Genomic DNA, 12,596 nt, shown 5'->3' on the forward strand with positions numbered 1-12,596 from the left:
AAGGCGGTCTCCATCCCTACTTGATGCTCATAGTACCTACTGTCATAGATTCCAAAGTCCAACAGATATTTGACCTGGTTGTGATGTTGTTTTTCTTATTAATAACCAAAAATTAATTTAAAAAGGATAATAAAATTAATTGCTCAGTGTCTTCTCAAAGCATCAAAAATAAAATAATGATTACAAAATAAGTAAACTACTTGTATTCTTGTTGACATTCTTGTTCTTTTCCCTTAAAATGACAGGAAAAAGGCACCTAAATAGGTCATTCAAAAAATCTTTTTTAACATTTTAACTAGTCATAAGAACTACACATTTGTTATCTACATAAATGGTAATTCACTAAATAAAGAAATCATACATTCAATAAGGATTAGCCTATTACTACTGGTAAATTTAACAGCATAAATATAAACAGGTAAATAAATACAAAGCACAATTAAGTACCACAGTGGAACACAGACAATAAGACGCTAACCAGCTGTGTATCCCTGGACAAGAGGATTAACCTCTCTGGAACTCTGTTTCTTTGTATGTTTGGAAAAAAAAAAAAAAAGAAAGAAAGAAAGAAAAGAAAAAGCAGATGGATAACTAACATGTAGGTTATTTCTAGCTTTAAATTTCCACAACTCTAAGTCAGAAAAATCCCCCAAATACATTCTTTCCTATGGAGACAGCTTACAGAAAAGCAAAGATAGGCTTTGAGAGCAGACAAACATGAGTCCTATTTCCAGCTATGTGCACTGAGCAAGAATGAAGTCTGAGGTTCAGTTTCCTCACCTATGTCACAGGTATCGGACATACGCCCCTGCAAGGCAGCTGTGAAGATCAGAAGTGGTATACACAGCGCATCTAAGTGATGCCCGACTGTACTACAGACTCCCAGTAGTGGCAGCAATCAATGTTAGTGCTCTCTACTCCTGTTCTAAAGCCTCTTGTCCCTTTCCTCTTGGGTGACACAAATGTGCTGACAATGACAATGGTTCATGCTGCTACTGCTCTCCTAAGTCACAAGAACACAGGTCTGAGTGTGGACCATTGTCCCCTCCCCCACAGCAAGCACTGCAGCTTTCAGGCTAGACCCTCTTTTCATACCTGGAAATTATTTTCAATGGTCATATGGTGATGACAGCTAAATGCATAAATATATACAGTCTATTATATATTGATATATATATCAATAAACTTCACTAATTAGAGAGGGCATTAAGTTTGGAAAATAACAGCTTATTCTGAGAATAAAAGCCACATTCAAAATATGCCAGCAGAAAATAATGTTAACACTTTTATTTTTAAATCATAGATATAAAAAGCTTGTAACTTATATGCTTTGTCTCCAAATCCTGGTATAAACATCATATATATGTAATTTATTGACTACTTATATGCCAGGAGCTATATTAAATCCTTAAATGTATTCTTGATTATGTTTGCAACTACCCCGAGATGCAGATTGTGTTATCATACCATTTCACAGATGAAGAAACTGAAAAGAGAATGCAAATCACCCAAAGGGAACAGCTAGTTTCCTAGTTTCCATTATGCTATACTGCTTCCTTCTAAGGCCTTCTCATCATACCCTGTGGTATCCATCACTTTTTACATTATTGCAATTTTTTAAATTTATTTTTTATTTTTTCTTTTCGATACCAAAACCTTTCAAAATTTTCTCCACCATTGAGCTATGGTCCACTTTTGTGGCCTGAAGAATTTCCCACCCAGAATGACAGTGTTGTACTCTAAACCATACAGGGAGCCCCTGCCAGCTTGTGCCTGTGGGTGCCCACAGAGTGCAACACCCACACTGTCCTGCTAGGTTAGGTAAGCCATTATTGAGCAGGAGGAAGAAATGACCAAGCAACGAGGTTACTTTCCCTTTCCCCAAATAAGCAGAATTTTCTTGCCCTGAGTACTCCCAAATTTATTAGTATACAAAAGAACTTCGGTGTCCTATAGTAGATACCCATAAATTTCTGCTATTTGTCTTCCCTCTCACCATTTCATCAATCTCCTAATTTCCCCCAAATTAGTTTTAAGGGTTAGATGATGTATCTGGTACTATACAGATACATGTGATTTATCAAAATTCTTGCAGAAGGTTTACCTTATATAACGTTTTTGGTCATGTAAAGTCGATGGTGTCTCAAGCAATTTAGCCAGAAGTAATTCTCTTAAAGCTTCAATCCGTGTTTCTACTTCAGCATAATCTATTTAAAAAGGAAAGAACATAAAAGATTTACAGAATGGAAACTTAAAATCAAATTATGGAAAGCAGAACAGTGACTGCCTTGGGGGACAGGGGTTGACTAAGAAGAGGCACAAGGGAACTTTCTGGAGTGACGAAAACATTCTGTCCAGGGTGTGGGTTACATGGGTGTGTGCATTTGTCAAACTCACTGACCTATAATATGTAAGGTCTGTGCATTTCATTGCATGTAAATTTACTACAACAAAAAAATTAAGTTTACTGAGTCCTTATGGATTTCATTTAGGAATTTATTAGAGCCCTGTGACATTTCTCCTAGTTGATAAGGCATTACCACAGGACATTTTAGGCTTTTCTTATTTTCTATAACTCCTGCACTTGAGATAATTTCAAAAGTTGTTTAGTTTACTTTAAAATAAGGTTAGAATTCACTAAAAATGGCTTTTCTGAAGAGAGAAGATGAAAATGTAGGTTTCCATCTATAGCCAAATTTTATAGAAAATATCCATAATTGATTCTTTCCAGTAAAAAAGATTTTTTAATGGCATCATGGTTAACAAAGGGCAAAGAATGTCCAAGACTAACCTATCCTAAACCTATCTAGCCATGGTTTTTCATTTTCGCTACATCTTGGTAAGAAAAGCCATGTTATTTTTGAAGTAATTGTTTTACATTTTTAAAAGAGCACCATATAAACAAAAACTAAAATGCACATGATTTCTTTGCAGAATACATTCTACATTCTTCCTGTAAAAAGAAGTAGTAGATCTAAAAGTAATAAACAAATCTTACATTTTTTGAAAACTTGCACCTCCGTTTTCCCAAAGAGTGACTTGGCCTTTTCATAATCATTAATAACCACATCATAATCACCCTTTAAAATAAAGAAACATTTTGGAGACTGTCAGTAAAGTATCATGAACACATATGGTTAAGATCAAAAAAAATCTCAGTAACTCTTTAAAATTTATGACATCGTAACCATGGGTACATAAATATGTACTCTACCTTTTGAATATTCCTTTCAATATTTAGAGGAAGGTTGAAGAGAAACTTAAATCGCTGAAGCACATTGAGTGCATTTCTAGTGGAATCTGCCTTGTCCTTTCGACCCAATACTTCTTGAAATAATGTGTCCGCAGTAGTACTTGCTCCTATTTTAAAAAGACCAAAAGAAGCTTAAATAAAACAAAATGATAGGCTGCTATTATAGCTTTACATTAAAACTCAACAGACTTTTTTAAAAGTTAGCTATTTTGGAGATCTTTTATGGTTTGCTAAAATACATTTCCACCTTGCCCACTAAGTCTTTTCATATGTTAAAAATAGTATCCGATTAAAAATAACCATATCTACCAGGACCAAATAAAATCACTAATTGAACCTACATTTATTTTAGCTACTCTTCTAAATTTTATAGAATTATGGGTCCTTAGATTATTTCATTAGTTCAGATAATAGGTTAAAACACACATATACACACAGGCACACACAACTACACGAGTTAAATTCTCTGGATTTAATATCTGTACTATATGGTAATAAAACAAGAAAAATATTTACCTTTCAAAAAAGTTGTTCAAAAGAAATATTTCAGAACTAATTCTATTTCTTGGTAAAGTTATCTGTTTATGCAGCAGGCACAAATAATTACATAAGCAACTTAAATGACAAATTTTAACATACCATTAATGAATACTTCTTAAATCAGCTAATTCAATTTATACACAAACAGGATATTTTTTATATACATATATATTTTTTAACCTAAAAGACTTCAAACTATACAAATCACTATAATGAAAGAATTGCTTTAAAGCAAAATTTACTGTGTACAGACAGTTTAACTTTTTCAACTTGTGAAATATTTTTAATTAGCCACAAGAAAAGGGGAGAAAAAGGATAACTGTTTTTGGCTGTTTGATCGATGCTCATAAAAAGTTTCTACATTATCTGGTCTACTGACTATACTTTAAGCAAAGATGAAAAAGTTACCTCAGTCTCACTGGGTGGCTTGCATGCCATATTCTCTAGTCTACACTGTGGGTGGCCTGATCATGTTAGAAGTTGTCTTTGTAACGTAATTGTTTTATCTAAACAATGTTTAAATTTTCTTGAAATTTTAAAGACCTAATAGAAAAACTTTGTCAAGATAGCTGTTTTCACCACATGCTTTCAAATGCAGAATACTAAATTTCTGTAAGATGAGAAAAAATATATTCCCTTCTTCCCACCAAACTACATAATGGTAGCTAAATGAAGTATCTGAAATCTGATTAGGGTTAAAACATTTTTCTGCAAAGAAAATTAAGTATTTGTTTATCATTTAAAAATATAAACTTCATGATTTGAGGCTTCATAAATGAAAAGATACATAAATGCCACTAAATATTTCTAAAAGGTTGATTACTTATATGTGGCCTGTGGATGTTAAATTCACAAGTACTTTTTTTTTGCACAATGAAAGAATTTGGGTCAAAAGTGTAAGTGTTCAAAATTAGACTTTGCTCACTGTATTTTAAAGGTAAGAAAGAAATACCAACTAATAATTTTAACTCCTCTAGAAAGTATGAAAACAAGTATGAGTAGAAAATTCACTTATCATTAAATAAACATTTTATAGAGAAAAATTTATAGGAAGAAATTATAAACTATAAAATTATAACTTATTTATACAGAAATGTATATATGGAGAATTTTTAAATATGCACATAGAGAAATATGCTATGAAATCATAATTTAATTTATAAATAATTTCTATCCATGAATTGTTATTGTGTTATGAATTTTGCCACATTCACAATAAAATTTTGGGAGTTTATAACTCTTTGATAACTGGATAATTATATCAGTAATAAAATAAATGAAAGCAGTGAAACTAAGCAGATAAAAATCACCAACAGCTCATAAAATGCATTTTATGTCTTTATTCTCTAGGGCTAACTAATAAGAAAAACAAAACCACTAAACTCAGTGGTGTTGTTCACACACAAAGTGACACTGCAGATAAACCATCAGTCAGACATCTGCCATGTCTCCCAGGAACAATTTCCCCCATGTACCCATCCATCCACATCTTCACTCCACCTTCTCACATTGAGAACACCCGGTTTTAAGGCAGCTGGCAGGGGTTGGAACAACCAGTGTGTACTCACAGAACAAATCGAACAGAGCGACGTGATAGTGAAAAACATGACTTAGGTCTTACAGGTTGCAGAACCAATCCAGCCTTGGGCAACTCTAGGCCTGAAAGTTGGTTGTTTCTCCTCCAAGGGATGTCACAACACCAGCTCACTGGACTGTGACTATCACAGTCTCAGTTACAGATGCACCGCAAGCACCAAGAGCAAGGCCGCTATAATACAGGCACTGGGCTGCCTGTATCATAGTCAGGTCAACAAGAGCTGTAAAAATTTTCCTCAGTGTAAGATAGGAGAAAGAATGAAGATGCCGTGGAAGAAGAAAAAACATTTTAGCCTCTATGGATCCCTTATAACCTAAAAAGAGTTTTGGGGAGCTTTGGTGGTTAGCATAAAGACATACTACACATACATACAATATGGAGTGCTTACTCTATGCTAGGTGCTATTCTAAAAACTTAGTAAGTCTTCTAAATTCTTCTTAATTATTCTAAAAATATGTATTAATTCTTAATTCACTTAAACTTGTTTATGTCCCTAAAACAGGCACTATTCTTATCCCCATTTTATAGTGCAAGCAACTGAAACAGAGAGAGGTTATTCAACCTGCTCAATGTGACACACAGTTAGGATATAGTAAGAGGTAGAAAGATATTTATGGGTACAACCCTCAGGAATCTCAAACCCAACAAGTTATAAGTCGAACTGAATATTTACCTCTTTACTCTTCTCCTTATGCCCCAAACCTGTTCCTTCTTGCTCTAGTTGAGGCCAGAAATCTGAAAGTCATCACTGACTACTACTTTTCTTCCTCCTTCCCACAGCAAACTGGTAGCCTTTCTCATCTCCTTAACATCTCTCATCTTGCCATTTGCTCTACCATCATCATCTCTGTGTTGGTTACAAGTCCTCCGCACTTCATTCTTACATGACAACTGTGCACTTCTTTCTGATGCCTCTTCTTGTCTCTAATCTAGCTCTCTCCTAATCAATTCTCTATGCGGATGGCAGAATATTCTTTAAAAAGTTCATAATGTCACTTCTTTATTTAAAATCCTTCAATGGCTTACCAACAGTCTTCAGGATAAAGACAAATTCTACTACACTACATAGAAAGCTTATCCTGAGCAGACCCCCATCTACCTTGCAGTCCCACATCTGACATCTGCACATTACCATACTGGATCCTGGTTCCTGGACTGCAGGAGGTCTCCTCCCTGAAGACAGGGACTTCCTCCTCATGTGGCTTGCCCTGTCTGGGACACCTGTATCCACTTGGCTGCCCACATGCCAACCTCTGCTTGCCTGGATACTTACTACTCATCTTTGAAGGCTCACATGACCCTCTCCTGAGATTCTCTCACTCCACTTTTCAATGAGGTACAACTTGTGCAGACTCCAGATGTACCCCAGGATTACCACGAGCAGACAATTATCATACCATAATTTAATCAACTGCTTATCCGTGTTCTCCATTAGACTATAAACTCTTAGGAATAATTCGTAAGTACTATCTTCATATCCCTGGGATGGAACTAACGTGCTCAATAAACACAGAGCAAGGACTAAAAATAAGCCTCTGAATCAGTATCCAGTATTCTTTCTACTTAGGTGGTGCAGTACAGTATAAGCCCCTTTTGGCACAGTGTCCAGAACCGCATAAATGGCTATGCAAGATGAAACCACATAAACAATCTTAATAATTAATGGGAAAATTATGATTGTTCTGTGACTTTTAAAAATTTTTGTTGCAACATTAAAAACGTGCTTACTGTTGGTCATAAATGAATAAGAAAATGAAAAAAAGTAAAACCAGTATTTACTTAGTACTCTACGATGATTTAAAACATTAGAAACATTGAAAATACTAGTGTTCTATTTCTTTGTAAAAAATTATCAAGACTGCTTGCTTTTATTCGTCATAAAATTTATAATACATATCAAGCATCTTCTCTATACTTTGATAAATTACCTTACTCCTTTCTAAATTTATCCTTTGTACTCTGAATGTCATTGATTGTCTCTGAGCACTCCTTTAAGCATCAATTCCCCTAGGATGTTTTCATCCTTTTCTTCATACTTTCCTCATTTCCACTGATAAATTCACCTTTATCCAGTTCCTCTGGCTGCACAGCTCAAGTCTCTTGAACAGCGGCAGTGCCTACATCCCTACTGTCAGCTGCTTCTTCTGTAACTCCTCCAGTCATGGTAGATTTGAATTTCACTTACACTATTACCACTTTTTTTTTAATGCACTTTCATCTTTGTGGGTCAATCCCCTCTTTGATTATCCATTTCTATAAAAAGCCATATGAGTTTATGTCTGGGGGACAAGGAGTCCACACAACTATATGCTTTGTTGTCTGTGCATGAATATATGTATGGTGACCAGTCACAGATTCTGAAGAAAAAGAGGTAACTGCTCACTGATCATCTCTCACATCTCTTATTTATGGAGTGATCTGTGGACTGAACAACTAGCAAGCACTTTTGTACTTTATGCAATTATGACAAATATACTGCGATAATGGGAATCTGAACCATGTTGCTGGAGGACAGGTGTATTTAACCAAACTGTGGTGACTGAAATTCATACCTATCAAAACCATGCACAGCAAGCTCTGTTGGTAGTTTAAAGTACAGATTAGAAGCCAGATATCTAGATATAAATCGAGCTCTGCCACTTACTGCTTATATGACTTTAGGTAACTCATTTAATCTTCCTGGGCTTCAGTTTTTCGTCAATAAAATGGAAATAACAGGGGTGCCTGGGTGGCTCAGTCGGTTAAGTGTCTGCCTATTGATTTCAGCTCGGGTCTTGATCTCAGGCTTGTGAGTTCAGGACCCCCATTAGGCTCTGCGCTGGGTATGGAGTCTACTTTAAAAAAAAAAAATAGATATAACAGCACAAGCCTCATAGAGAACTAAATACATAGAGAATGTTTAAAGCAATACCTGAACCTTAGTGAGCACTGTAAAAGTTTTAACTATTAACCACCACAGCTGCTACTATAAATACTTATATAATATTGTCTATACCTGCACTAATATGTAGCTACTAGCCACATAGGGCTATTTCAATTTAAAGCTAAATTTATTAAAATTAAATAAAAATTGGGGCGCCTGGGTGGCTCAGTCGGTTAAGCGGCTGCCTTCGGCTCAGGTCACGATCCCAGGGTCCTGGGATTGAGTCCCGCATCGGGCTCCCTGCTCAGTAGGGAGCCTGCTTCTCCCTCTCCCTCTGCCTGCCTCTCTGCCTACTTGTACTCTCTCTCTCTAATAAATAAACAAAAATCTTTAAAAAAAAAATTAAATAAAAATTAAAAAAGTAATTCCTCAGCAATATATAGCTGCATTTTAAGTGCTCAATAACTATAACTGCAAAAGTTCTATTAGACAGCAGTACTCTATACTTTTGGAATAGGTAAGGACATAGAGTTGGATATGTGAATTTGATATAAATTAATAGTCATCCCTTCATCCCTGGCTTGAAATCAAGAAGGAGTTATTAGGTTCAAAGGCAAATATAAAAAACACATGTCAAGGAAAATAAAAAAAATTTCAATGAAAGGAATCAATATTGATATATTCTGAATAAAATGGACTAAGTTTCTTATAGTCAACATTACCCTTTAGAAACTTAAGGTGAAAGAGGTTGCCCTTTTGAATTTTGAAAACTTTCATTTAAAATAACTCAGGAAAAACACAAATTGGTATATAATTATACATAAGATTAAAGCATTAATAATAACCTAAGCAAACTAAACTACATTCATACTCATCTATTCTTTCCTTCTTTTCCAAAAGAAATTAAATTTTCCATAGTACTTCTATAATTATTTTTGAGAGACAGCATGTGCATGAGCTGGAGGGGGAGGGGCAGAAGGAGAAGAAGAGAGAGAATCTTAAGCAGGCTCCATGCTCAGCACAGAGCCTGACGTGGGGCTCAATCTCAAGATCCTGAGATCATGACCTGAGCTGAAACCAAGAGTCTAACACTTAACCAACTGAGCCACCAGGTGCCCCTCTATAATTTTTTTTTTTTTTTTTCTGATTCTCCAGCTTCCAAACTATGATAGACCCACCGGGACAAAGGACATGTGTACAGGGCAGGGGCCATATGTCTTCCATCTTTGTATCTCACACTGAACCAAACATGGTACTTTTACACAACCAGTCTTAAATATTAATGTTTGTCATGTTGACCTGAATTAGCAAAACCTTATCCTAAGATAGCAAACATCAACATCAAGTTCATTAAAAATGTTTCCAGAAAAAAGAAAGTGTTATAAAAAGGAATATATTTTAAGAAAAATTTTTACACCAGAAAGCCCTGAAGGAGAGTCTCATAAAGAAATGACTAGTTAAGCCCAACTTTATCGAAGAAGAGTAAACTTCAATGAAGTTAATATGACACATTTCTAGATAAAGTTTGTGGTTATAAAGGAATAGAAGTAAAATAATTTCCCTTACAAATTTTATATCACAAGTCCCAAAGGAGGATTTCCTAAACTACTACTTAAAAGAAAAAAATTATGTTAACACATTGTGCTAAACCTACCACATGAAACAGATCTTAATTTTTTCCAAACCTTAATAAGTATCTATTTTCTTTTACGGATACAACAATATAATTACAATATCAGCTTGTCCTTATAAATCACTTTTTTAAAGTTACCGAAATAATATCATTTTTTTCACAGATATCATGGTTTGATGACAAGTTCTCCAGTGAAAATAGCATCCCTGAGTAGAAATACCTTTCTAAGACCTTAAAATGTCTGACTATATTAATACAGTAATAGCTTTTGTAAATGTTTGAGTTGAATTCAGAATATATTAATTTCAACTAAGCAGGTGACTTGGTTCTCAGACAAAAACAAGGCAAAATCTCAAGGCAAAATAACAACAACCCACCACCACAACCACCAGAGGGAAATATTTAAAGTGCTGCTAAACTCATAAATTTAGGATGAAATCAAAGTACTCAAATTCTACCAAGGAAAGCCTACAGCAAATTAAAGCTTCTTTCCAGAAAATATTTTATCAGGGATCCCAGGGGTTTAAAAACAGACATTTATCAAAAAAATGTTCAGAAAGTTATCACAGGAATAAATTAAGCTAGAAGTCCAAAACTAACTCAATATCACAATCCTGCATTCACGGAATCACTAAAGATCTGATGTAAGGGTTCTTAAATGTTTTAGCTATTCTTAACCCTATTTCATGGGGAAATCATTTGCTATACTTATATTTAAAAACCAAAGGAGATTCCCCTGGGCACTATTGCTCCCTCAAATGTTTACTATATGAGTGAAAGAGGATAATGTACTTTTAAGCTGCTAATATTATAATAGGAATTGATTCATCTGATGAGTTTCTTCCAGATCATTAGGATTAGTAGCTGGGGACTAGAATGTCAAGGGGGGAAGAAAAGATATAGGGCAAGTGGTTGGGACCCAAAACTTTGTATATATATCAGGTTCTTTTGGCATACAACTTTTACAAAATGTCTCAGAGTTAGAAACACTCTTAAATATGAAGCTGCCTTAAATTCACTTTGGAAAAAGTGATGGTATAGATAAATCAATGACATGTAAGTGTTTGTCATTCTAGGAGCTGATATTATTTGCTGTAACACTATTAGATATATGAAGATGTGTTTCAGGGTTCTGGTCAATGGCAATCCTGGCTATTGTTTCAGCACTTATCTCTCTTTGATAATGTTATTTATATACTGGTCTCTTTTATGGTAGCAAGTTTCACTTCTTGGAAGCATACTGGTTTATTTTCAAATTATGATTTCTTATAAATAAAATGCAAACAAAACAGAACGTTCATTTTCCATGTTTTTATTCCTTTATATTTATTAAATCATTACTATTTAGAAATAAATATTAAAATGCAACTCACCGCCTGTTCTGTGAAGCCAGGTCCAAGAACTATATTAAAGCTTGTTATAAAGTCCATAAATAGTTTTGGGTAGTAGGACAAAACTTACTGTTCAGAACATTCTCCAGTTTTTGCGTCATGGATCCTTCTACTTTTTCCGTTCCATCCGCTTCTAGTTTTTGATGGATAGCTAGAAAAAACATCTAGTTAAAGTGTGGGCTATTTCAGTGGGTGGGAAGACATTACATCAAAATGACATTTTTAAACAACTTAAAAAAATGGTCATATTATTTTCACTGCTGGAAAGAAGCACAAACATGCAAAAACTCTGCAAAGTAACCAGCAGACACCAGTCTACGTTCCTCATAGTTTAATACTATTAAAATAGTACAGTAATATATATACTCAATTATCTGATCATCAAGGTTGAGTGGTAAAAACAGTTAAATTAAAAAAGAAAAGTGAGACTTAAGTAACTAATATATAGGAAAGTCATTTTTATTTCTGTTTCACCATCTGCAAAATAGAAATACTAGTATTTGAAGTATACCAACCTCAAAGTATTTCATTTCAGCCTTAGATATAATGTGGCAAAATACATACTATTCATGTTTTCTTCATTTCTATTATTATCTCCCTGGAATTTCTCAAGAACTATCCGGTAACATCTACCAATATATCAATTTGTGAATATACAAATTATACAGGAGTATTTTTGCTATTATTGGTATGTCTGCATGGTTCTGATAAACACTATTAAAAAATCACTTAAAAATTTACATTTAAAAATTGTTCTACCTACTGTAGGGTAGGTTTTAAACGGAGCAAATCAGGCTTATCTAGGTGAAGCACTAAGAAAATTTTCAAAATGAAATGACCAAATATAATTTCAAATTCAAAATTCTGACATAAATAATAAAACTAGCAAAACAAATATTAATTGAGCCACGATCATAAATTAATCACAATGATAAAGTTCTAATGCATATTGCTCATCTGGAAAGAAGTCAATGATGTATGTTCTAATATTATTTCTATTTCACAGAGGAGAAATCCATTGCTCAGGGAAATTAATAAGTTGATCAATGTCACAAAGCCAAACCCCAAATTTGAACTCATGCTGTCTAATCCCAGAACAAAAAACTTCACCCCATATTGCCTGTATTGCATAGGCAAGCAACTTAACCTCACATCTATAGAATGAAAATAATAGACTTATTATGTTAGTTGGGAACTGCATTCAGTTGCAAATAAATGAGACCTCTCTCCAAAATAATAACTGCTAAATACCCAGGATTTTATTCTTCTACATAACTTCCTTCAGGAAAATTTCAAATATAAGATGTGTAACTCCATGG

General features: G+C 34.3%; 1 protein-coding gene across 1 annotated transcript in view; it reads right to left on the reverse strand.

Moving 5' to 3' along the window:
* Window positions 1-12,596, reverse strand: part of EXOC2 (exocyst complex component 2) — a 274,184-nt gene that overhangs the window by 160,364 nt on the left and 101,224 nt on the right. Inside the window, exons 8-11 of the mRNA XM_044917676.1 lie at window positions 11,348-11,428; window positions 3,215-3,360; window positions 2,999-3,080; window positions 2,105-2,207 (exon numbers count right to left, since the gene is read on the reverse strand). Of these exons, the coding sequence (XP_044773611.1) occupies window positions 2,105-2,207; window positions 2,999-3,080; window positions 3,215-3,360; window positions 11,348-11,428 (412 nt within the window). The remainder of the gene's footprint in view (window positions 1-2,104; window positions 2,208-2,998; window positions 3,081-3,214; window positions 3,361-11,347; window positions 11,429-12,596) is intronic.

The sequence above is a fragment of the Neomonachus schauinslandi genome, chromosome 8 (genome assembly GCF_002201575.2).
Source record: "Neomonachus schauinslandi chromosome 8, ASM220157v2, whole genome shotgun sequence".
Taxonomy (NCBI): domain Eukaryota; kingdom Metazoa; phylum Chordata; class Mammalia; order Carnivora; family Phocidae; genus Neomonachus; species Neomonachus schauinslandi.